This window comes from Acomys russatus, chromosome 30, assembly GCF_903995435.1.
Source record: "Acomys russatus chromosome 30, mAcoRus1.1, whole genome shotgun sequence".
Taxonomy (NCBI): Eukaryota; Metazoa; Chordata; class Mammalia; order Rodentia; family Muridae; genus Acomys; species Acomys russatus.
The window spans coordinates 11,251,954-11,279,335 of NC_067166.1; the positions used below are offsets into that span (position 1 = coordinate 11,251,954).

At 41.4% G+C, this 27,382-nt stretch overlaps 1 protein-coding gene across 1 annotated transcript in view; it reads left to right on the forward strand.

Annotated features, from left to right (window-relative positions):
• Nucleotides 1–27,382, forward strand: part of Zswim6 (zinc finger SWIM-type containing 6) — a 171,101-nt gene that overhangs the window by 112,460 nt on the left and 31,259 nt on the right. Inside the window, exons 3-4 of the mRNA XM_051172422.1 lie at nt 7,802–7,950; nt 12,903–13,053. Coding sequence (XP_051028379.1) covers nt 7,802–7,950; nt 12,903–13,053 — 300 coding nt within the window. The remainder of the gene's footprint in view (nt 1–7,801; nt 7,951–12,902; nt 13,054–27,382) is intronic.

Consider the following 27,382-nt stretch of genomic DNA (forward strand, 5'->3'; position numbering starts at 1 on the left):
CCAGCAGACAGCATTGTCTGTGCCCTATAAAATAGTTCTTCCTTTGTGAACACACATACACACGTGTGCACATACAACTTGAAATGAAGTTTTAAGGGAAAAATAGAAACCAGTTGAAAACTGTATTTATGGCTTCCTTCTGGGAGGAGGAGGAGGGGCTGCATAGGTGTAACTGTCTTGCGTTAGTTGTTGTGAGCCGGGCACTAGTTCCTGGTGCGTGTATGTCCTTTACCTCATGGTGACCTAAGAGAGGTGTCCTCCAGCTTTCCCTACCCAGAAGTGTTGCTGTTAGGACCGTCACTTGGTTTGTGAGTGTTTTGGTTTTAGTTTCTGATTTTTGTTTTGTTTTGCTTTTTGTTTTTCGAGACAGGGTTTCTCTGTGTAGCCTTGGCTGTCCTGGACTCACTGTGTAGACCAGGCTGGCCTCAAACTCAGTGATTCACATGCCTCTGCCTCCCAAGTGCTGGGATTAAAGGCATACGCCATAGTTTTGTTTTTTGTTTTTTTTTAAGTAATGGTTTCAGTAGTATAAATACTAGAATAAGTGGTATATGCATTTTGAATTTTATAATTATTACGAAAGCTTCTCCTAAAATTATATTTTATCCCAAATTATAACCAAAATATGATGGCTGCATCATGAGTTAAATGTACCTTCTAAAATATTGATGGACTCTGATCAAATGTAGGTTATAGTCCGTCTTTCCTTCACAGGAGTCCCAGCATTTCGCTTAAGCAAAAGAAGTAGTCTAGAAATTTAATGTTCCTTAATTTGGAGGAATTAAAAATCTCTTGCCTGTGAGGAATGTTCTCAGGTGTAATGAAGAGATAGGCAAGGTACTCGAGCTCAGTAGCCGATAGGCAAGGTACTCGAGCTCAGTAGCTGTCTCCGTGTCCCTTTTCATCCGTGTGTCCCTTCCCTCTCACCCTCCAGGCATCGCTAACACCCTTAGCCTTCATGTATGGAGAAACCATCAGCTGCAACCCTCTCCCTCTCTGCTCTTTCTCATTTTGCTGACCCTCAAATCTCCATGTTAATCTACATGAGCTGGTCGCTCTCACTGCCCACCTTCCCCTGTAGCCCATTCCGTGTTTAATAAGACTTCCATCTTTGAAGTCTGACTCACCTGAATTGGAATCCAGCCGCTGGTCCCATGCTTTCAAGCCTGGTTATGGGGGCAAGAGGTCTCATACAAGGTGAACAAAACTAAACGCTAAGAGAGTGAACAGGAGTGGGTCCTGCTGTCCCCGTCACTGTGCTGTGTTAGCTGAGCTGCATCTGTAGGCTGTAGGGTCAGTAGTAAATAATGGAGGAAAATATTTATAGACTCTTTTTGTTTGTTCATTGTTTTGTTTGTTTGCTGTTTTTGTTGTGGTTTCTTTGGGGGGGGGGGGGGTGGAAACAGTGCCACCGCATCCAGCACACAGACCAGCATTTTAAAGCATCATTTAAAGTAAGCAGAGCTGACTATTGCTAGAGCTCACAAGTGTGGTAAAGGCCTTTCTAATAAGGCTGAGGAGTTTGATTAAAAAAAAAAATTCTGAGAACTTGGCATAAATATTTATATTTGTGTACTAAGTAATTGTTAGCACATTTTATCAAATAAACAACTGAAAATGATGTACCTGTTACCATGCAGCTTTTTACACTGTTTATATGCTGCACTTTTAATGAGATTTGGAAAATGTACACATGCTTTATTGCTTTTTACCAAGAAAAGATACATGCTAGTCTTCTGAAGACTGAAGTAAATTAAACAATAAGAGATGAGCAGTTGTTGGAAGAGAGGGAAATGGTGGAGGAGGGCTGGAGACAGTGGTACTCGAGGACCCCTAGACACTTCGCTGGCATGTGTAGCTCATCTACTTCCTGGTGTTTAGCTAAAGGAAGGTAATCGGTTAGAGCAGAAGTGGCACCCATCAGGCCTTCCTCTGCCATCAGCCCCTTTGGCTGAGAAAACAAGCTGTCCTTTCTGTAGCTTCTGGAGAAGCCACCGCGTCCTCTCCTGGCAGTGGACTGCAAGGGATGGTGGAGAGGTACTGAGCAAGGGTCTCGCTGTTTGAACTACAACAAAACGATAAACTTAAATCCAAGCATTAGTTAGACACCATCCTAAAATGAGGATTGAGAATGAAATTTAAATTTTTTCTAAAGAACATGTCTCTTCAGTGTTCATGGTCATGTTTTTAAAGTATTCTTGTTTTCTTTCTGCTCTAAAGAGAGACTTGTTTTTGAGTCTTGAGTCTCTAAGCTTAGCTTTCTTTTTTTCTCTCTCTCTCTGTTTTTTTCTCCTCAGAACTAATGGTGATGTCATGGTTTTGCCATCAGTGTGTAAGACAGGCATACCCATTGACTTAATGTTTCCTAGTGTAAACAGTAGGCACTAAACCTGCATGATAGCGTACTTCCGTAGGTCGCCCAACAGAGACTAGCTAATTACCTCTGTAGTATAGATACCTGCTGCCTACATTATGCCCAAATAGAGGAAATTTGATGATTTTGATAAAACAGAACATGATTTCTAAGTGTAAATAGCTAAAAACATTATTGGGGAGACAGCGAGACGGCTCAGTGGGTAAGGCCTATGCCACTGAATCTGAGGACCTGAATTTGAGCATCAGAACTCATGTGATGCAGAGAGAACTGACTGGCACGTGACATACGCACTAAATAAATGTAGAAAGATGGATGCCTGAAACGCTGGTTTCCTGGGAGTAGTTGGTCACAGCAGAGGCAGAAAAGAAAGAATTACCTTCTCACTCTACATTTGAACGCTAAACCTGTGAGCTGGGCACAACGGAAGCCCATGCTGACTATTCTTCATGGCTCAGTTTCCAGCGCACAGGGTGAGGTGGTGTTATCTAGCCCCGAGAAGACGGCATCCGCAGCATGAGACACTCCTTTCAATGAGCGTCTTAAAATGTGCTTCCTTCACAATGGGGAGAGGTGCTTGTGTGGTACCCCTGAGTGCTCTTCTGTGTTGTTAAGGTCCACAGTATGCCAAGACACTTCATAGTCTCCCTCTCAACTACAGAATCCTTGTTCTTCTCCACTAGTTCAAAGAGAAAAGTGCAATTCAGTAGATGTGACATGGTGCCAAGGCATCCAGTGTGTCCTAGCAATTTTGATAGGTTTTAAATTAGGGAACTATTGTGATGAGGAGTTTCGCTGTTCTGATGAATCAGAGCTAAGTAGTAGGCTTAGACTAGACAGTGATTTTTCGTGCCCATGAATTCTCCTTTACTTCCTCCTTTGGTGTCACATTACCAAGGTGGAAGGTGAACCAGACTCAAACACTTACCTGTCTTGGAATGACTGACAATTAAGTCTCTCATTGCCCATCCCACAATAGATAGTTTTCCTTTCCCCAAAAGCTTGAAACTAAAGAGTTGATGAACTTTAGTAATAAAATACTCATAATGATTGATTATACATTGCAAATACTATAGCACCTATAAGTAAGAACAAAAACCATGATAGCTATTAAAGCATTTAATGTATGGATATAGTGATTCTGGTTCCTGCCTAACTCAGGTTATTTAATAGTAAATATGTAAATATGTGAACTTTGTTTCTCTTTGTATTTTCTTTTCAAAGTTAAATGCTTTGTCTTTGATTACAGATGACCATTAATAAGTAGAAGTAGATTCCACAGCTCTTAGATTTTATGTGATGCCTAATCAAGTACTCTATAAAGTATTTGATTAAGACATATTGGGATTTAATAGTTAAACCTCAGACTTAAAGTTTATTTTTAAATCTTGTTATTGAACTAACTAGCTAGGAAACAGTGCTGAAGATCGAACCTGTGGTTTTATATGAGGTGGGCAGACAGTTTGCCACAGAGTTGTAACCCATCCCAGCATTAAAACTTGGAATGCATAAAGTGTAGGCATTTGTACTTTGGGGATAAATACCATTGTTGTAGTAATTAATAAGATATTCAATCTTTTAGCCTATAATGTGTGTGATGTATACCTTAATATGTTAAATATATCAAGTAAAATCTTACACCCACTAGTTATCTTTATTTTCATTCTTCTAACTAAACAATCAAATTTTCTACAGTGCATCAACAGACTTCTAATTTTTATTGCCTAGTTAATGTTTTTATTCCTGTAACATAGAATTTTGGAATTAAGATGGAAGCGGGAGAAGTGTAATTTGCCAGAGGATACACATATTCTTTCTCAGCTCTTCCTTGAGCTGAAGTCACTGGGATTCTAATGTGTGTGTGTGTCTGTGTGTCTGTGTGCATGTCTGTGTGTCTCCCCTCCCCTCCCTCTGTCTCTCACCTCCCTCCCTCTGTGTGTGTGTGATTCCTCAAAGCAGGAATGTAATATATTTTAAAGCTGTTAACTTTTATAAGTAGGGGAGGGAATCATCATTTAATTCAAGAGTGATTCCTAGATTCTAATATCATTTGTTGCTCTTTGCTTGAAATAACTAAGAATTGCTTATGGTCTGCAATTTTTAGAGGGGTTCTCAATGTAGGTCACTTTGCCTACAGGCTATAGAAAATCACTTTATTTCCTCCAACTCAAGTTTATATCTACTTAAAATACTTGGATGTCTGTGACAAACTCAACACTATGCTTCTCCCATAGAGTTCTGGTCCCTGCGACTGAGAGCCCTTAGTCACATAGAGCACAGCTGGCCTCTCAGCACGCCCGCCCAAGGTTTAACTGGGACCTCTGTGCTGAGGAGGGAGTCACAGGAAAATACAGAAAAGAGGCACAGCTGTGCTGAGAGTGGGTGTTGGGTTTCCGTCCAGATCATCAGGAGCAGTAGAAATGAGTGATAAGTAGCCATTCTGAGCTGCACGTGAGATTTCAAGGGAGGTTTTAGCAGTATGTTGGAGAGAACTTAGAAGTTGAGACCTTGTAGTTTAACTGTTTGCAGAGTTCTTTTTGATTCATTTTCGTAAAGAATCTGTAGCTGTTTTTCTACAGAGGGGTTGTGTGAGAAGGTCCCAATAACCAAAGTGAATGGCTGGACGAGTTAGGGACCCTGAATCCCTCTGAGGTACCGTTGTAGACCTGGTAGTTACAGTAGCATTATGTGTACTGTCAGATGAGAGCCGTGAGAACAAATATGCCAATTAATAGTCCTTATGAGTAATAATGTACATATACATATATGTACTCATATACATATAGATAAAAGAAATAGGAAAAATATAGACACTTTTTAGAAAGCCCTTAGAGAGAAAATATTTACCTTATTTGATATTTTGGAGGGTGCTGTTGACTTTTCCCTCCTCTTTTTGATATCGTCCTCAAAGTGTTTGATTCTGGATTGCTTAGGCAATAGTGACAGATAACATCCTCACTCTTTCGAGTTTGGACACCAGCCTAATTGCCCCATCTCTAATTGGAGCAGCTTTTCCCTCTCTCTGGGAACGTCTTTCCAGCTCTTGTAAGAGGCCACTCATTCCCACTGCCCTCGCGGCTCTGCCTCCAGCATTTACACATGAGCCTTCGCTGGGGCTCTGTCCTGGGGTCTTCTTACACCCGCACTGCCTCCCACGGCATGACCCCCCCCCCCCATTCATATCCTTGGCCCACTTCCTGTCCTGTCCTCAAGGTATTCCAGATTCACTATATTTAAAATTGAACTCCCAAATCTGAGGATTTCCCACTACAGTGAATTGTCCCATATTCTGTACAGTGGTTTAATCTAAAAAAGCAGTGCCCCTCCCTCCACACGCCTAGATCTCGTGCGTCCCTCACGTGCTCACGTCTTCACCAAGTCTTCCTGCCTCGGTGAGGCTAGGAGACAATGATGGGGAAGGTTTTTTAAAGGCCGCACTGTCAATGTAAACTGGTGTTTATTTTTTTTTCTCATTTTCATTCAACATTTTTAGACATGTTTCCATTGTAGGATGTGGAGACTCTTGCCGTTCGTTTTTGTGGCTGCATAATTAATATTTCATGGTAAGGATGGGGACAGAGGGTATTTCATTATTCTGCTTGAGGCAACGTCCTCATGAGTTCCCGTTCAGCCCCCCACGGGAAGAGAGACGGAGCCCCTCAGCCTCTGAAGTCTTCTGCCTCTCCAGGCTGGTTTCATGTCCCTCTGCCCCGAGCTCCTCCTCTGGTGAGAGGCTGGTTTCATGTCCCTCTGCCCCGAGCTCCTCCTCTGGTGAGGAGTGGACTCTCACTTCTCCTCTGTTCTTGTTTCTTTCTGCCCAAGTTCTTGTGTTAGTCCTCATGTGACCGTCCCTCTTTGCCCTGTCTTTAGATGACTTCTAATAGGCTTCTAATCTGCCTAAAGCAGAATCAGCTCGTTGCCATTTCCTGAAGGTATTTTATTTTATTCTAGCAATCATCCTATCTCAGCGTTCTGGTAAGTCTCCCAAACCCTGACTTCCTTAAGGGACTGTCACCACGCAGCACAATACATACACATACACTCATATTTATTATTACTGCACCGATTCTTCTCTTACTCAAAATCATGCTTTCCAAATAGTATGGTAACAATTCAACTATGGTATAGAATTAGTGTAAAGGATTATAACAAGTTACTAAAAAAACAGAATAGCAAATATCAGGCCATTTCATTTATGTTCAGGCTGTGTCTTTCCAGTCAGACCTTTCAGTTCAATAAAAAGCTGTGATCATATTAGTACATAAAAGCATAAGCATGTTAGGCATTGTATAAACTGTATTTATTATTGTATGTACCAGCTAAAAACAATAGGCCTTAAATTAGTTAAGAACCGGAATTCTTTGTGTTTTGAATACCATTATATTGCCATGTCTTGCCAAGAGGCAGGTTGACAGAGTTGACACTGTGGCTATGCTGACAAACTGAAAGAGCAAATGCCACTTTTTAGGGTGGCTCTTGTCCCACTGTGGCTCTCTCCTAGCGTCAAGCAGACTCAGTTTCTAAGGAGACATTATTGATTACCTCCTTGGCCAGTTAATTTGTATTCGATCATTAAATGACAAGAGACATAGAATCCTATCTACAAACTGTCTAAAGGCTCATGAGGATCCGAGACATCAGGAGTGAAATGTTCTTATATTTAAAATTTTATTTCTTAAAGCTCTTAGACCTTAAAATCTCATTGTTTTATTTTCTTAACAAATAGTGACGCTTACAAATTTTCCCCGGATTATCTGGGTACCGTTTAAATTTCTGAGTAGCCTTCACTCGCTGGGTTTATTATCTAGCTGCTCTCTTTTGTGTGTGCTTCGGCAATAAAATATTTATGCAGTTTGGCAAGGTAATACTACAACCTGGGTTAGTACAACAGCTGCACTGCCTGCTCCCATGTGTCTTGATTTCCCTTTTTAATCTTTGTTTTCTGCAAGTTAAGACTTGCATCAGCTTGTTGTTTGTACAGTGGCAGATGATGGCGAGGCCTCTTGATTTACCCGAGGAAAGAGTGAAGGGCTCTCCTGAGGTGACTTGTTCCCTGTTTTCTGGGTGTCTTTGAGACATGTTTTTCTAGGAGGTCCTATGTAGATCTTCCTAAATCATGCATTTACAGTAAGACATTTTTGTGACTCTTTAATTCTTTAGAAAACTTACAAGCTTTTTATTTAAAAAAAAAAAAAAACACTCTGCTCCTACAAAATGGAAATACTTGAGTTCTATAGTAATCTTCATTTGACTAAGCGTAGAATCAGGACAATCTCAGAAATCGAAAGTGATTTGTATTCATTTCAGTCATAAATTGGTATGTTTAATTGGAACTGAGATTAACTTTTAAAATGTCTAGGCAAAACCAGACTGTGAATTATTTCCAGTTACCGCTTTAATGCAGCACATGTCCCTTTTTCTTTCTAGGTGCTCCTGACCCTACAGCAGGTGCTAGTGTTGACGATGAGAACTGCTGGCACTTGGATGAAGAACAGGTGCAAGAACAGGTGAAACTGTTCCTTTCCCAGGGAGGGTACCACGGATCAGGGAAGCAGCTTAACTTGCTCTTTGCAAAGGTATGGTTGGCAGTTTTGAAGACCTACTCCAAGTATAGGGGCATGTGTGGTAACTCACATCCTGTATGGAATAGGATGGAGACCGGAAGCAAGGGAACCAGTGAGAGCGTTATGTTCTCATACAAGCGTTAACTTGTTCAAGTGGCCTTCTGCAGCATGGGAGGGCATCTTCGCCTCTCATCCTTACTATAAAATGGTAATTTGTTACAGTTTAAAAAAAAAATCTTTCAATAGCAAAAACAAAGTAAATGGTTCCAGTGTTTCTTGACATCCTTTCAAGTGTTTCTCTTTCTAGTTAGTTTTCCCCAGGGGAGCATAACTTTAAGCATAGCATTTCTTTGACACATAACTTAATAATTTCAGTGATAGTAAATGTTAGTTTCGAAAGTGTGAATTAGTTTCATAGACGTCAAAGTTCTAATCTCATTGAGTATATGAATTAAAAACTTTGGAAAATTATTTGCCAGTTTTCTCATCTATTAAACTAATGATAACATCTCTTTCCATTGCTTTGATAGCAGTATTAAATAATGGTGCTGTGTTTATTTCAGCTGGTAAAAACCCATGGCTAGAGAAGAAACACCTGGTATCTTTAGCGCATGTTCTCTGTGATCAGAAGCATGGCAGAGCATTTGGCACCATCAAACCATTTCTAAATATTGGATAAAATGCTTTTCTAAAAATACTAGGGCTAGCAAGATGGGTTGATGAGGGAAGTGCTCACTGCACAAGCCGGAGACCAGGTTCAGATCCCCAGAGTCCGCTGAAAAGCTGGGTGTGGTGGCATGCCTGTAAGCTGAGCTGAAAAGCTGGGTGTGGTGGCATGCCTGTAAGCTGAGCCGTAGGGAGTGGAGACTAACCATCTCAGCTCTAGGTTCTGTTACAGACTTTGTCTTAAAAACAAACAAACAAACAAACAAAAAGGTGGAAAGTGATAAAGGAGGAGCCCTGTATCAGCATCTGGCCTCCGCTCTATGAGCACATGTATGTTGATAACCCACACATGGACACATACATACCCTGCGTCCCGCACAAACCCAGTGCTAAAATATTATATTTTCTTGAGGGTATAGTCATTCTTGCACATAATGTACTAAAATTACATTTTAGGAGGAGGAGGAACAGTTAACTTTATTAATTGATCCTTTTGTTAAACACCTTCTAGTGTTCATAAAAATTGAAAGTTGTGGGTCTATGTTTTATATTCATTTATTTTTAATTCAGAAAGTTTAGTATGGATCCTGTTTTTTAATATGGCCAGAAACTAGTTTGTTCTGTCAAAAAGCTTTATCTTATAGGCTGTATGTAGATTGTAAAGTTTAGAAAAGTTTGTTTATAATGTAATGCATTTGAGTCTACAGAGACTTCACCGTGGTTTGATTATTTCTTGGTGATTCAAATTCTTCATTCTTCAGAGCTAATACTTTGAAAATGTGTTAGCTGTAGACAGTGGATGTACTCGAGCTGATTGCTGTACAGTTTGGGTTTATATGCTTAATAGTTCAGCATTTATTTCATTACTGTTGCTGAATACTAACTTAGAAATGTGTCAGTAAAAGAAATCAAGTCCATTAGAGTTTTCAGACACAGAGGAAGCATTTCACGTGTTTTCTTGTCGCCAGAGCACCTTGTAGCCAAATGGAAACTGGAGCTACGTAGAACATAGGTTCAGTTCCCAGTTGAAGTTATGTGTTATAAATGTGTTACATATGCACATGAAGTAATGCAGGCACCTAATTGTGGGAACATTTAGTACAGTGTTTCAAGTCTTAAGGCAAATGTGGGCTCCGATTCCCCTGTTGCTTTTGTTCATTGGGCAGTTGCCTAAGTTCTTGGAGGCTTAGCTTTAGAACTTAGGAAGTGAGGTTCTGCTTTGCTCCGGTCTACACGTTGTTTGGAAATTCAGTGGTGAGCTCAAACTCTGGAGCCCACTGTCCAGTCAACAACTCCTTTTCCTCCAAGACACTGCCTGTTTGACTTTCTGGTGCTACTGTATTGGGAATAGCTTTTAGGCCAGCCTTTGGGTTCAGGGCAGAAATGCTTGTGGATTCTTTACAAGGCTCAGGTGCTCTAGGGGCTGCGGGAGTTCAGTGCTTTTGTTAGCCCAAGCCTGAGGTAGAGGACCCGTAGTATGTGGGCTGCTCATTGCAGACGAGCTATTTTGTTTTTTGCCTTGCCTTGCCTTGCCTTTCATGTCAGATCCTGAACAGAGAACCCCTCCCCCCACACACACACCTATAGGACCCTGTCCCAGTAATTTACCACAGGGACAACTGGTCTTAAGTTGGGGTCCTTGTTTGTGAGGTATATGCTGAGTATTGTACACTTTGGGGTTGTATGTGTTTTATTTATGGATTCCTTAGAGACAATGACCTTGATTTTTTTTTTCTTTCGTTTTGGAAATATGGCACAGAGAAATGGACAGTTCACAATGTTAGTTTGAAAGTCCAAGTTCAGTTACTATGTCAGACACTGGGTTTTGTTGTTGTTTTGGCACTTTGTGAAACATTCATATAGAGTGAGCTAGTTTCTTTCTTTCTTTCTTTCCTTTCTTCCTTCCTTTCTCCCTCCTCTCCTCACAGTCCTACTCTCATACCCCCTATCCCCTTTATGAGTACCAGCCCACCATGGTACATCAAGTCTCAGCAAGACTAAGTGCATCCTCTCCCACAAGGCAGCCCAGCTAAGGGAGAGGGATCCAAAGGCAGGCAACAGAGTCAGAGATACACCCCTCCCCCATGAGCTCCAATTGTTGGGGGAACCTACATGAAGAACAAGCTACACACCTGCTATCAAATGTAGGAGGCCTAGGTCCAGCCCATGCATGCTCTTTGGTTGGTGGTTCAGTTTCTGTGAGCCCCCATGGGCCCAGGATAGGTTGTTTTGTGGTGACTTTGATACCTCTGGCTTCCTCAATCCGTCTCCCTATTCTTCCACAAGACTCCCCAGCTCTTCCCATTGTTTGGCTGTGGGTCTCTGCATCTGTTTCCATCAGCTGCTGGATGAAGCTTCTCAGAAGACACTTATGCTAGGCTCCTGTCTGTAAGCATAACAGAGTATCATTAATAGTGACAGGGTTTGGCCTTTCCCATGAGGTGGGTCTCAAGTTGAGCCAGGCATTGGTTGGCCATTCCTTCCATCTCTGCTCCATCTATATCCCTGCACTACTTGTAGACAAGACAAATTTGGCATCAAAGGTTTTGTGGGTAGATTACTGTCCCCCTTCCTCCACTGGAAGTCCTGCTTGGCTACATACAGGAGGTGAGTACTTCAGGCTCCATATCCCTCATGCTTGAAGTCTCATCTAGGGTCATTCCCATAGACTCCTGGAAGCTTTCCCCACCCCCTCCCACCACCACTGACCGCTGTCCTAGAGATGCCCTCCCACCACCACTGACCGCTGTCCTAGAGATGCCCTCCCACCGGTATTGCCATTCTCACTCCCAACCTTGGCCCTCCATACTCCTGATCCCCATCCCTGTACCCCTTCCTACCCCCTCCTATCCAGTGCCTCCCTCCAGCTACTTCAGATGTCTATTTTTTTTTGCCCCTCTGAGTGAGATTCAAGGATCCTCCCTTTGCTACTTGGCACCTTTGGGTCTGTGGATTGTATCATCCCAAGTGAGGGAACCCAGACCCAGAAAGACACGCATGGATGGTGTGTACTCATGCATGAGTGAGCATTCTAAAAACCCCAAGTTAATGTAGAGATGATTTTAAGTGTTCATATAGAGTGTTCATATAGGAATATTGGAAATTGAAGAAAAAAGTAAAAATAAAAATTTTAAAAATAAAAAAGAAAGTGGGCAACTGCAGGTTTTAGTGTTTCAAGAGGTTCCAGAACCCGTGGATCTTTGTGAATGACTCTCTGCTACTGCTCTCTTGTAAATTATTTCAGTGAGAAAGAACATGCCTAAATTATAAATATATTTTAAAAAGTAAACTCCTTGTACAATTTTGTGAATATAATAAGCAACATTGAATTCTGGAGTTAATACTGATGACTTGTATGATACCTGAGTTATGTCTCAAGAAACTTTTACACTATGAGATCAATTTACAAGAATCCTAAACCATTTCCATTGGAGTGCCTTGGGTCTGCTACTCTGGTGGTAAACATAGTCAATAGAAGAGTCAGGAGCATGCCAAACTCTTCGTGATTGTGTGTGTGTGTGTGTCTGTCTGTCTGTCTGTCTGTCTGTCTGTATGCTGTTCCTGTATTCCAGCAGGGATGTGCCATTAAGACCCCATGAAGGAGCAACACGTTGCTAAGGAAATAGTTTTCATCTATTTGTCAGATTCAGATACTTCTTTGTGTGCACTTCTGTGCTCTGTTGAAACATGAATTAGCTAGTCATCTATTTTGAGTATAATCTGACCACAAATTAGATTTAGTTTAGATAAAAGGCATTCTCTGAGGATGGCCTGCCTGTAATCTCAGCAGTCAAGGGGCTGAGGCAGGAGGATCATGAGTAAGATTGAGCTGCATAGCAAGACCCTCTTATCATGAGACTACACACACACACACACACACACACTGTACATTTTTACCCTACACACACACACACACACACACACACACACACACACACACACACACACACACACACCCTGTACATTTTTACCCTACATGTGAAACATAATTGTTTGTCTTAATTAAATGTTTAAAGCTCACCAAAACATTTGAAATTGAAAAGTTGGGGAAACTTTGCTATTGAATAAATATGGCTTCTAAAGCACAGATTATAATAATTGATGGTGCTTTTTCTAATTACATTACAGTTTAGAATGCAGTCGTTTTTCATACTTTTGTATGCCTAAGAGGAGCTATATGAAGGCTTCTCTCTCATACACACACACAAACACACACAAGAAATAAAAATAAGTTATCTTTTGTGTTGCTGTTATTTATTTGCTTATACATTTTAAACATGTTTTGTTTGCCCCACTAGGTGCGGGAGATGTTGAAGATGAGAGACTCCAATGGGGCCCGAATGTTGACCTTGATCACAGAGCAGTTCATGGCTGATCCTCGCCTGTCACTTTGGAGGCAGCAAGGCACTGCAATGACTGACAAATACAGGCAGCTCTGGGATGAGCTTGGTAAATGAGTTTCCTGTCACACTACATTGAGCTGTGTGTAGCTAAGACCACAGTTGGGTATTGAAGACTATGGTCCTAGTGATGCTGGAGAGAGCTGCTTCACGCAAGCCTGTGCCAGTGTGCTTTGGGCAGCTGAGTAGGAAAAGCAGGGATTCAGACTAGCGTTTGAAGAAAGCAGCTGTGGTGGCATGGGGAGTTGTCTGACTTGAGTGAAGAAGCCAGTACAGGATTCTCCCTTTAAGTACTTGGTAAAAGGGTCAATATTTTTAGAATAAGTGGCTTCCATTGTGGGACTGGTTACTGACTATTTCATCTCAATTTTTGAGTCTGCCATTTTTTTTTTTTTCCTTCATTGGAATTCTCAAAAGTGATTTGGATACTCGCTTTATTTTCAGTTGACACAGACCCAGGTCAACCATTGTTCTTGAGAATGGAAAAGATATGGCAACTCTAAAATTTATTGTCTAAACTCTCTGGTGATTAAAGATATAAAAATACAGCAGGGGGTTGGCGTTTTGTTGTGTGAAGCTTGAAAATACTGGGGACGAGCCTCCTTATGCAGTGCTCACTGCTCCAGGGAAAAAGGTGTCAGATTAGTTTCATGAAAGGAAACTGCTTGCTGCATGTGTAGTCTTGGGGAGATTCCTGTTGACCAGTTGATCCAGGCCTAGAGTAGCTCACAAAGAGCAGCTGTCTGGGAAGGGCCTGCATGACCATAATGGAAGGCACTTTTAAGACTATTTGGAGATGAGGAAACTGACCTCAGGGAGGTTTCTGTATGCTGATGAAATGGAGCCATTAGGGTTATACAGCAAGCTACTAGAAAACTGACATCAGTGTTTCTTTCTTGCTATTAAGAAGGATGCTTCTTGAGGAACTTCACTTGACTGTTGGTTGAACCTCTGCTTGGTTTCTATACAAGTATGTCTGCTACTTGCCAAATGTCGAGATGTATCTGTGAATGCTTTTCTCTAGTGTTTTTTAAAAAGTGTATTGTATCTGCTATTTTACTTGGTCCCCTGAAGTATTGATAGTAGCTTTCCCTCAGTCAAATTTAAATCGATCCGTAGACACAGTAAATATCTTTCGTGTGTTGCAATGAGGTCTTAGAGCAAGCACACTGTAGTGCTGAGGAGCACAGGGGTAAAGCATGGTGTAAGTAAAGATTTTCTACAGAAAACTGAATGATTTTAGGTTTCACAAACTAAGCCTTTCTAGCTGTGGTTCTGTAGTACACAATGAGTTCACTAGTTGGTTCATAAAGGTTAAAAAGGAATAGCATTAAAAGACAGTAGGTAGGGAAAATACCGGATTACTATTAAATATATAAAATTTTAAACAGTGGTGCTTAGAAATGTGAAAGTATAAGTAGCTGACTAGAAAAAAAAGGTGCCATTTGAATATTTTGGTTACAAAAAAAGAAAAAGATACAAATGATAATGTTGGATGAAGTTTACAGTGTTCACATTTAATCTGTAGTCACATTTCACCTTTCCAAGTTGGCTTTTAAAAATGTGTGTCAAGACCTTCAGTCAGAAATCGGAATTCTCACTGGGTGGCAGCCGTGGCAGCTGATTCTAGTCAGTCTCTGGCAGCACTGCTTTATTAAGGCCCAGGCTTTACTCAAGATGTTTGCTTTCAGACAAGGATTGAGAACACAGCTACAAACACACGCACACGTACACATACACACTCATGCATCTGTGCACACTCACTCGTCCACCTCCTCCCCACTGCCCCACCTTGAAGACATTGCTATATTCGTGAAATAGGTCTGCATGCCCTGATGCCAAGTAGAGGTCACGTGCCATTTTAATGGGATCTAAGTTTTGTGAGGAATCCCCTACAGAAGTCGTAGTAGCTATCACATCTTAATATCTGTTCACCAAAACATTAACTTGAAGTTCCTTCTAGACTACAAAGGAAAGGCTTTGCTTCTTAATAAAATGGGGGAATTTGACTTTGTGCCCCTACCCAGGGCTCATGTTGCTTCAAGGCTCTGCTTTGGAATTAAATGCTGAGCACTGCCAGATGCCAGACATTGAGAAGAGGCTGAGTTTTGTCGGCAAATGGGATCTGCAAGTTAATTGGTGTTTTCTGCAGGCTTCTGGCTGTGAAATGAAATTGGAAGCCCTTTAGCCACATGGATAATACAGGACCTGAATACAAATGTCACATGTCACCATCAGGACCCACTGTGAGACAATAGTGTTCCCACTCCAACATTGCACCATTACAGATCATTTAAATATGGGGATTACATTTAAACTAAAAGCCCCATTTGCCTTTTACTGCAATTTAAATGTCCTCTTAGCAAAAGCTAAGTGACAAATTAAATGAAAAAAGTGCCCACATTTTTAAAGCTGTAATGCAAAACAACCTTTTATTGCTTCTCATGTGCCACGAATGAATCATTATACTTGTCAACCCTAAACCAAGCCATAATTGGAGCAGCTACTGTTATCAAAGTGGGGCCGCTCCGTGACAGCTTAATAAAGCCGAAACTGTTAAATTAAATCTCAGATGCTTAACTCCTTAGCACCAGTGGATTCGATGGGCCCATGTCTGGCAGTGGCCAGTGCACCACGAGAGAGAGAAAAAAAAAAAAGATTGCTGGCACGAAAGCTTCTGTGGGATAAGTGTGTGCAAGTACCCTAGCCAAGTAACTCCACTTCTTGGCAGAGGACTAGGAGGCATCAGGTTGTCAGCCAGAAGATGACAGAATCTTCCTCAGAGGACCAGATCGCCCCCTTCCCAAGATTTGTAACTTTCTGGTTATATGTGATCTACAAAATTTCACACTGTTGATGCTTCAAAAATAGTTGAAAATAACACATTCATTTTTTAAAACTTTTCCCTTTCATACAGATATGCAGAGTCGTTTTGGGTAGCCCATTTCTTTCTCCCATGTTCCAGCTCACAGAGAGGCTGCTTATTCCCAGGACTTCCTTTCTACTCCAAGTACCTGCAATCCTCATTTGGTCTGAGCTTAATTTTTGTGATTTACTCCCTGATTTTCATAATGTAAGACAAAATAGATACAGATGTATACTATTAAGACCTTGCTTACTGAACCTCATTTGCAGATGCATTTATCTTATGCATGAATCAGTTTTCCAAATATTAATTTTTTCTCTGTGTGTGTGTGCTGTTCATTTCCCCAAAGACTTGGCAGTGTTCTGAAGATGAGTAATTTTATATTATAGACAGCTAGGGAGGGACATCTGCATTACAATCTTAAGACAGAAAAGAAAGCCCCATGGTAATGGTGGAGCAGCGGCCATGTTTTTTCAAGGCCATGCATTCAGTAATGAGTTGAACACCTATTGCTGAAGTTGTAGCCTGTATTAGTGACACACATTTTCTGGAAAACAAATCCTAGAAATAAAGTGTGGATTAAAGGAACAGCCCAGTGCCAACTTGTGGCATACACACCTACTGTTAGCCCTAAGAGATCCCTGTTCACCGCACTTAATTACCATGCAGGTCTTTAGGGATAAAGAGATGTAGTGTAACCTCTCATAGGCTTTGGTGGGTCTCTTTCCTTAAATGTTTTATAAGACTGTAATTTTACTTTGCATCATAAAGCTGTAGGTTGTGGCTGCCAGTCTATTAACACCTAATTAAAATGGATGTCATTAGAGGAAACAGTTAAATGGAATTTAGTTACAGTTTTGTCACAGGGAAACTTCTTTAAATTTTTCATTTTCAAGTATAGAATACCGTTCCCCACATTTGAGACACTTTTCTCTCGGAGGAAAATCACGAGCTTTGCTGTCTGGTACATGAGCTCTGCTCACAGGAAGAAGACGGGCTGCGAGAGCAGAACAACCCCATACTGAGTTTGTTCCTGTGTTTCCTGAGGACAAGATGGTGGCTCTTGTAATTCTTGTCACATCTTGCCTTCTGGGGACCCACTTCTTTGTGAGCACAAATAGGCAGAATTAAATGTTTCTTTGTAATTCTAGTTTCATTCAAAGAATAAAGACTGTCATGTTCTAGCCTCAGGTGTGAGACTGAGTGGATGCTGTGTAGACCAGGGCACTGGGAATCAGGGTAAATCCATAGTCACCAGCAGAGACCTCGACCCTCTAACTGGAGCCACAATTATGGAAATAGACTAAAAATGACTGGCTTCCTGGACCAAGGATATTTCTCATTTCTCATTGCATCCTAGATGCAAATAACAGTTCTACACCTTCCTGGTGTCGTGAAGTCACACATTCAGAATATATCTTCTTAATGTAGGATGCTTTTTGTTCACAGCCAGAAATAAAAAATCTAAATGGCCCGTTCTGGGGAATACCATCTTACATCTCTCAACGCAGCAGCCTTAATAACTGCCACCCTCAGTTTCTATGGCAAATTCAATTTTGCCTTGACACCTATTGAAGTCAGTTATGGTTAAAAAACCGATTGAGAAGCCTACTGCTTTGCATTGAAAACTAGAGAGCGTTAGGCCATGGAGCACACAGCAATCCCAGAATGCCCTTGCAGCAGAAGGATGTCAGCCCAGACTGGGAAACCTCCATACAACTGTCAGGGCAGAGCTCTGGCCTAATGAACTGCTCGCCAGGGCTTACTTGTCATCTGTCAGTCTGTCTTCCCCTGGGCACAGGAAGACTAGAGCTTCACCACTGCATGTGCTGCTGACACCTCCATCCCCTTCTTCCCAGAAGTCGTAGTTCAGTTGCCACAAAGCACTATATCCAGAAGAGCGGATGCACCGGGTCTAGACTCCAACACTAGCAATGGTTCTGATAGTAAGGAGGGAGTTGACTTGCAAGCACCAGGAGACATGTAAATTAAAACAGTTATAATGAACCAGGAAGCCGTTGATGGTAGAAACTGACCTGAGTGTGGTTTGTAAGGTGCTGATGGAAAGGATTTGCAGGGAAGAAGCAGTGTGGACCAAAGCAGGGGTAGACTCCGTGGGAAAGGTAGTCCCTATGAAAACAATAGCTGTAGGGTTTCCAGTCCAGCCTTGTTCACTGGTGCTTTACCCAAGTGAGGAGGGAGACAGAGAGACAGCTGGGCACCTCAGCTTCAGCTGCTGGTGATAGCACAATTGACCACATTTACTTTTCAATCACTTACCTCAGCAGTTTCTTGTATGTTTTATATTACTTAACCCTTAAAGCAATTCTTTGATGTAGGTGTAATTGTTAGTGCTAATTTTGCAAACAAGACAAAGTGTAGCCATAGCATTTACCTAGACAACATCAGTTTTTCCTAAAATATTGTTAGGAACAACGTTGGAAAAGAACAGCTTCATGCTGTCTTAGAGAGCAGCAGTGATAGCTTACTAATAAGCTGATCACAAATGCAGATGGACAAGCTTGCGTTGGGGTCCAGTGACGTGTTGATCGTATTCTTGTCTCCTTTGGTAACAGGTTGCTGAAGACCTTTTGCTCAGCGTCTTTGTCCTCGCATGTACCTGGCCCTGATGGCAGTCATGGAGTTGGTGACACCACTTGATCTCATGCAGTCTGTAGAGTTCATGGACTGTCCCGCCTGGGGCAGAGTGCGCCTCCCTGAGTCTCTTTTCTTCCTGTGGCATAATTCACAGCTCTCTCTGGATGCCAGGCCCTGTGTGCTTGTGGCTCTGAATGGGGTGTTTCTGTCCAGCACTGTTGTCAGAATGTCCGGTTGCTGCTGGGTCCTTCTACAGGGCCTGGCTTCTGTAGTTATATGACTCTGTTCTCCCGCAATAGGCCTGTCCTGTGTGTTCTCTTGCTGTGGGGTTCAGAGGAGAGGGGGATTTTCTCTGCTTCACAGAGTAATTTGTAGTTTAAACCAGAAGTTAGAAAGGAAAGAACATTCTTTACAGTGAGCAAACCTATGATAAATACGTCCCTTGTAATTATCTGAACTGTCTTTCTTTTGACTGTAGTTTCTAGGGTTTAATTATCCATTTACTACCCCATGTAGGAAAGAGAAAAACTGTAAATATGTATTAATAGGAAGTAATAGGCTCAAGGGATTAGATGAGGTCATTAAAGGTCACTTAGTTTCATTACAGAACAAATTGGAGTTTCGTAAAGATACTGTAATCTAAATGATCTGCATATACAATTAAATCATTTATAACAAATTTAGATGGTTTAGAATAATTTCACTTTTGTGGTTTTATAAACCTCTATTCTAAATATAGACTGTAGCAATCTGGCTAGAAACGAAGATAGGGTTTGTTGAAGTGAAACCATGTATGTATAACGTATAGCATTATTTATACCAAAAATGGACTCTCCTCACTTGGTTGAACGTTGTTGATCCATAGCAGTTCATTTCTAGCATACATTCTCCCTGTCAGTGGCTCAGAGGAATCTCAGAGTTGGCATTAGGTGTCCTCCTTTCCCTCTTAAAACGGTTTCCTAGGAAAGTCCTATGCTCACTCTCTTCTTCTCCCTGAGAACTATCACTGTTCTTTTCCCCAAGGAACAGCCGTGGAGGAGGAATGCAGTCAAGATGCCTCTGCTGGGTTGTGGATCTAGACAATATTATTGTGCTGTAGCATATAGAGCAGTGGTTCTCAGCCTTCCTAATGCTGCGACCCTTTAGTACAGTTCCTAATGTTGTGGTGACCCCCCCCCCAACCATAACATTATTTTCCCCGCTGTAATTTTACTCCTATTGTGAATTGTAACATAAGTATTTTTGGAGCTAGAGGTTTGTTAAAGGGGTTGTGACCTACAGGTTGGGATCCGCTGACATAGAAGGAGGTTGAGTGAAGAAAGAAAGGCTGTGGAGCATTTTTTCCCCTTGATGTAGCAGCATACAGAGATCATTGAGGCCTGAGAAACCCCATCTTAAGCCATTTGGGATTTGCAAGGGCTTTGCAGAGAATTAGGGATACCAGGGATTAGATAGTAGAAGCAGTGGGAGGTGGGCCAGAAGGAGCTATCAGGGTGGCTCTCTGTGTGCTGGCACAGGGCAAAGGGCATCACAAATGCCAATGTCTCATTTAGTAGCAGGTCTGTAAGGATGGAGAATCCAAGCGTATGGGCCGTGCTTGACCTCCTTGTGAGGTTGCAGCACTGTCCAGCAAAGCCCTAGTGGTAGAAGGGGGAGGGGAGGGATGCAAGAAGAAGGATGCAAGGCAGGAGGCAGGTCCCACTCAGGCACAGCGCTGGGATTTGCCTTGTTGGATGCCAGGCTTCCTAGGAACAGTTCTGTGAAATAGAATCCTAAGATTAGAATTTATATTTGATAATCACTATCTTCGATGGTGATTTCTTAAAATAGTCACTTCTTGAGATAAAGCGAAGAATGACTTGAATTTTACACAGACAGCTTTCTCATACAGTTTGGTAGCAGAAAGAATGCTAAATAATTTGCAGCAAGTGAACATTTTGTGAGGCTACTACAGGTTTGTCTGATGATTTCATAACGTTTTAATGACTTTCTTTAGAATTCCAAAATTTAAATTTAAAAAGTGTTGCCTGAGTAGGAGACTGCTGCTTGTCTCCTTAGCTTACTGGAGTGAGTTGACAGGCCCACTGGGGCCTGTGTCTTTTCCTTTGACCTGGTGATAAAGCAACCTGGAGCAGAGGTAGGATCTGAAATGTGAGTGAGTCACTGGGCTTCCTCTCGCAGAGGTAACCTTTGAAGTTCAGAGGCAAATCTGGTTTTGATCCATGACAGTTACCTTTTGCTGACTCCTTTAGTTCTGGAGTATGTTAGTAAATTCCAAAGTTTTCATCAGCAAACGTAGCGGAGAATGTAAAAAGCATTCATACGGTGGGGATTTGAACAGATGCCTTGAAATGGCTTAAAGGGCTGGACGTCCCAGTCAGGTCCCAGTTTTGAAGCAGAGAGAAAGTCATGCTAGGAGAAATGCTGTGACCGTAGTGCTGAGAGCACAGACATCCCTCCGTGACACTGTCACCAGCATGCTTATATAGTTCCTCTGGCTATCTTTTTCTTTTCTTTTTTTTTTTTTTTAATCCCTGTCGTTTTTAGTTATACCATCTTTTTCTCTTTTGTTCAAGTAACTAGAACATTGAAAGTAGTACATGCTGTTAGCTATTCTTTCTATAAAAGTGAAAAATGTGTCTGGCATAGAGTTGGTGCTCAATACATATTTGTGAAAATGTAAGTGAACGAATAATTGAGGCACAATGCCATCTACCCATTTGGAAGCCGTGATAGTAAACACTTGGAAAGCATTAACTGTTACCAGTTTTCCTCTCCCCCATGTTTTGTCTTATTTAGGCTTTTCTGCCCAGGATATTCATGGGTGCTCATGTGTGCATGCACACACATGCATGTCCTGACAAGCAGTTTAGAGTACGGGAGGGTACTCGTTCTCCCTTGCCATCCATGCTGCAGGTAATCTGTTGCATTAATCATGCAGCCTGTGGGAAATGCATGGGGAGTGATTATACTATCACACACGATACAGTCAGCGTGAAGCACTTGTCAAGACCAATACATCAAAGTTTAATCCAGTAATAGAATGAATTAGAGCAAAATGACACAGTCTGCTCTCTGGGGAGCACAGCACCCACCATAAGTTCTTTTTGCACTCCACAGAAAAGTCGGTGCGTTCCGAAATCGTTTTTATGAACAAATTGGTGTTCCAGTCAGACTATTGCAAGAACCCCCTCCCCATCCCCTTTTTTGGTATCTCACACAAATTTAAGTGCTGAAGTGTTCACTTGACCACTGATACTCTAGAATGATCGGCACTGGTCAGTCTGGTAGATTTCTGTCCTAATTGGTTCTCAATTCTCTAGCAATAGGAAGAGGATTTTACCAGTAGCTCAGAGGCACACACACTTCAGTGTAAATATGAGTAAGTGATTCGCCAGAGGAATAAACAGGCAGATTAGCAAGGACCTACTTACCTACTGTGTGCTCTGTAGTGCTCTGTACTACCATCGTGTATATGTGCTGCAGTTGGGGAGCTCACAGCCTTGCTGTCTAGTCAGCACACACAATAAATAAATAAATGAGAAATAAAAGGCAGCCTAAGACAACCGCAGAAGCATTATATCATATAAAGTGTGCCACGGAAACAATTTGAGGATTGATCATGTACATTTCATACATTAAAATGAAGTAAGTCACTGTTAGGAGAAGTTACTTGCCAACCGAGTCTTTTCAGAAATAGGTTTATATGGAGTTGAATTCATGACCCTTGAGTGAACCATGGACCTGTTTATGAAGATGCTCAGTCATATAGCCACATTCCTTTACCTCCTCTATTGACTGTATCCCAGCTCAGAGTGAGAAACCACTGCCTGCCACAGTGCCTCTCTCTGATTCTTCTCTGGTCTCCTTTTCCTCATTTTCCTTGAAAAGGAGAGAGATGCTGAGGGTGTGGAAGCTGTTTCTGTGATCTCCTACAGAGTGAGGCTCCTAATGAGGGCAAGTCCACAGCACTGACAGATCAAACGCAGTGGGACAGCTTGTTTATTAGATAATGAACATGGTCCAGGATGTCAGCAAACTCCTTTTAACTATTTTCCTTCTTGACAATAAAAAGAAACTTCCTTTAAATCTTTTCTAGAGGCCAGGCTGTGTGATACCTAAATGTGTGCCATTTAGCGGGAGTTTGGCTATGCATAACCCCGGCAGTCTTACAACTTGGTTCACTATGTCCCTCGGGTCTGATCTTGAAATTTTTCCAGGAATGTTTTCATAAATTAAAAGCTAGCATATCAAATTTAAAGAAGACTGTTTTGCCAGTTAAACTTAACTTTTCAAACATGGAGTGACCGATGTATTAAAACTTCATTATGCTGATAATAACACTGTCATAATTAGAGTCACGGTTTTCATGTGGTCTGACCCAAGAAGTTTTGTGGCTGTAGTTTTGCTAGCACAACTAATTATGCCAGTGATCTCCTATTTGTGACTGCAATTAGGTATTTCATGGCCTCTAAATAAATATGATTAGATAATTGGATCATGCATGAAATTTATACTATTATAATAGCCTCTGAGAACAAAAATAAATATTGTGAATTATTTTATAATCATTGAACCCTTGGATATGCTAAAAGTGATTGCTTTACTTTGCCTGCTATTACTGTGTAAGGCCTTACATGGCACTAGTATGTAGATACTGCACTTCGCATCCAACAGCACCTTTTAAAATGAATATAGAAAAAGGGAAAATGAACCTTAGACTTTGACTGTCTCTGTTAGAGATTGTAATGTTTGTCTGGCTCCTCTGCCTTGCACTGGTCTGGCCTTTTCCCCTATTGTCACCATCTCTGCTTTCCCAGTACCATCCGCGCCATTAGCTTCCTAGAGATGAGGGAGAAGAGCAGTATTTATAAATGACTCCCAAGGTTTTCACTCCAAAGATGAACAGCTTTATTTTAATTAATCTACCTTCTTCCCTTTAAGAAAAAAACAAAAAAAAAACCACACAAAAATCTATGGCTTTTAATCACTAAATTGATAGCAGTACAACAAAACACAAGGAACAGGAACTACGTGTGAAGTTAGGAACAGCAAGTATCCACAGCTCACTTATTTGCTCACTGTTCATAATGCCATATCCTGCAATACACCCCACCAGGTAGAAAGCGTGCTCAGCCACACGAATTACCCCAGAAACACTGATGTAGACTTAACTCTAACAGAGCAGACCATAGTGTTTCCAGACAAAACAGATGTCATCTGACCTGGATAATGAGTCTTGAGTCCTTTGTTTAGCTGGTGTTGGTTCATCTACTGTTTTAGTCAACACTGAATTTATTTTCTATGCCTGTCACTTCTGAAAAACTGCAGTTCTATGTTGTTTAATTGGGCTTTATTTAGATGGACCTGTGGTTCTTGTTGGATGTACTTTCCTTTATATGATCTGAGTATATAAGAACACAGTTGGGAGGGGACGTAGAGCGATGGCTTATTAGCTTAGAGCACTGGCTGCTCTGCAAAGGATCCAGGCTTGATTCCCAGTACCCATTCAGACATCCATAGCCACCCATACCTCATGTTCCAAAGGGTCTGATGCCCTCTTCTGACCTCCACAGGGAACAGACACACACATACGCACGCACACAGCAAAGACACACATACAGGCAAACATACAATAAAAAAATTTTTTTGAAAGAACACACTTCAGTGAAGTTCAGGGTTATTAACTGTATTTCAGGATACTCATAATTTTAGTTAATAAAATATTTATACTTCTAAAATACAAAGAATGAAATGATTCTGTCAAAAGAATAAAATCATCAGTCTTGGAATTTGCATAAGTCTAAACTGAAACTCTCGGCTAGATAGCTAAGTTGCTGTAGTATTTAAGGATATTGAACGTGAACCTGGGATGGGGTTCTTACTCCTTCGTTTAGGAGACTCACCTCTCTAAACTTTAGTTTCTTTGTCTACACAGTAGTGCTTTTTGTTTGTTTGTTTGTTTGTTTGTTGTAAGGTAACGTGATAATTGTGTAAATATTTAAAGCAGGGTTAATGTTTTATTTAAAGCAGGGTTAATGTGAGGTAAAGATTCAGTGAAATGACAGCAATTATTGTCAGGTGAGTAACTGCAGATGCCGCTCACTTTTAGAAATGTTAGTTGAATTAGATGGAACAATTCTTTGTACCCTGAAGAGAGACATTTAAAAACGTTAAATGTAGGATCTAATTAGAAACCCAACATGTGTAACTTGATATTGTTAGGATTTTCCTTGAAGGGATAAAATTTGCATACAAAGCAGCGTGTAATAATAATGCAGTGTGTTTGGATACCTTCTATTTTGTTACGTTTTTATAATGACTTCTTGTTTGGCTTACAGCTCTTTCATCTGTTGAGTGATTTATTTGAATTTGATTATTTGAGATAATAATATTTACACATGCACGAGTTGTTCTCACTTCTCGAGGTTTATTCATCTTATGTGTTGTAGGATGTTTAACTAGTGTCTTGGGCCTTACTTTATATGACCATATATCTGACCATATATGACCTCATATGGCTAGATTCCTCCTAGAAGGGCATAGAGTCATCCCTGGTTGAGAGCCATTGTTCTAAATGTTGGGTCACAGTTTAGAAAGAAAAAAGAAAAATACCAGTAAGAAGGGCTAATGTCTGTGGCAGATAGATTCAGAAATAAGTGTTTGTCACTCTTAAAGTTTCATTATAGTTAATATGCTACTTTAAACCTTTCATAAATATATTTGTTACATTTAAAATTATTATCTATAAATGTTGTTGATAATGAGTAATAGTCACGAGTGCACTGCATCAGAAACAGACAGGTTGCCGGGCAGTGGTGGCACACACCTTTAATCCCAGCACTCGGGAGGCAGAGGCAGGCAGATCACTGTGAGTTCGAGGCCAGCCTGGTCTATAAAGTGAGTCCAGGACAGCCCTCAAAAGAAAAAGAAAGAAAGAAAGAAACAAGTTTGTCTTTGCACAATGTGCTGCTTTGTTAGAGTGTGGCATCGGGGGCAGTTTTGCTGGAAGAGTGAAGCGATGCTAAGGGTTTGGAGGGACGGGTCCAGACTAACATACGGTGAACAGAATTAATGGTGGCAGGTCCAGACAGAGAACCAGGAGGTCACACAGACAGCACGCAATTCAAGAAGACTGGAGCCAGGCTGACTCTGCAGGTATGGTCAGGAGTTCTCTACCTGTCTGTGCCTTGATGCACACACCAAGTCATCATGGAATGGACTGATCATCTTTGTTGATCACTTCTTTACAGGGACCAATTGAGGTTAGACCTTTTCATTAGTGATGTATATTTAATGAGTTCTTGGTCCTAATTTTCCTGATAGGATTTCAACACATCTGTTTATACCTATAGTAGCAATTCAGCATGATAATTTACAGGGTGGTACCATTTATAGACCCGGGAATAAGTCATTGATCAATCTTTGCCAGTGGAGTCTCTCAATTTGAGGCATAGGCTTAAAAAACAAACCAAATTTCCCACAGTTTGGGGTAACAGAGCAGGGTACAGCTTAATTTCAACAATAATAGAGAATAAAGTCTTACAAATTTAATGTAATAGTTGGTTAGCTGACTACTAGTTAATTTTTTTATTTCAAGCAAAATTGTAGCTAGTGTTTACAAAAAAATAAAAGCACATAAAATTACCATATTTAAAGACTAGATGGTCGTCTATGGCAATTAAGTGGCCAATACTTTCCCATGGCATAATCTAGCAAGGTTTTAAGTGCTTGGCAACTGTGATAGGCTTAAGTTGGCCACAGTGTTTGCTCCTCGCTCTGTGGTATGGCATCGGTGTTTCCTCGCTCTGTGGTATGGCATCGGTGTTTCCTCTCTGAAGTCTGGGCAAATTTTATCAGTTGAGACTGATTGTGGGTGAAGACCTTAATAAGAGACCAGCAGGGTCCACTTCTTGTATCTTGGAAGTCTGTTCATGGAGTTTCTGTGTAAAGTGTGGCTGTCTGAGGCAATGTGAAGTCTACAGTTAGCAGAAGCGGAAGTGTAAAACAGCCCGATGAGTTAGGAAGATGTCATTGTCCCTATTGTCTCAGTTAGGAAAAGGACACCACAAAGGCTGAGTGGACTCGTTCAGAGTCAGTTGGCTACTCACTCCTTTGAGACCAGAGCTTTTTGATGAGAAAATTACTTGTTGATGAAAATAAACAGGATGTGAGGTGGGGCAAAATGGTATTGTCTGAATGTTTTCTAGAAGGAGCTAGCTGGTGGGCGCAGTTAATTCGTGTCACCCACTTCACTGACGGTAGATCTTGCCTCACTAGTATTTTGCTATTGGCAGAATACTGACGTAATCAAAAAGACTGTGAGAACAATTTGTGTTGTGTTCTGCACGTTTCTGCCCATGTTCTCAGACTGGTTGTGAGTAGACCCAAGAGTCTGTACTTTTCCTCGGCTTGTCTTCCTTGATGCTGTTTGGCTAAGATCACTGAGCGAAGACTAGGCAGGGTAGGTGAGGGGAAGATGAATGCATGCAGGGTGGTTGTATTGGTTACTCTTCTGGAGCTGTGATAAAACACCAGGACCACAGAACTTGGAGAAGAAAGTTTGTTTTGGCTTTCATACAGTTTCAGAGTACTAAGAGGCAGGCAAGGTGGCAGGTGCCAGGAGTTTGAGAGCATACATCTTCAAACCCAAGCCCCAAGCAGGAAATGCAAACTAAGTAAGACATGGCTATATGATCTAAAGCCTGCCTCCTTCTCATGCACTTCCTGAGTGGCACCATCGAAACCTTCCAAACAGCACCAGCAACAGGAACCCGATACTCAAATGCCTGAGCCTGCTGGCCATAGTGGTTCAAGCCTTTAATCAGCACTTGGGAAGCAGAGGCAGGTGGATTTCTGAGTTTGAAGCCTGCCTGGTGTACAAAGCGAATTCCAGGACAGCCAGGACTATTTA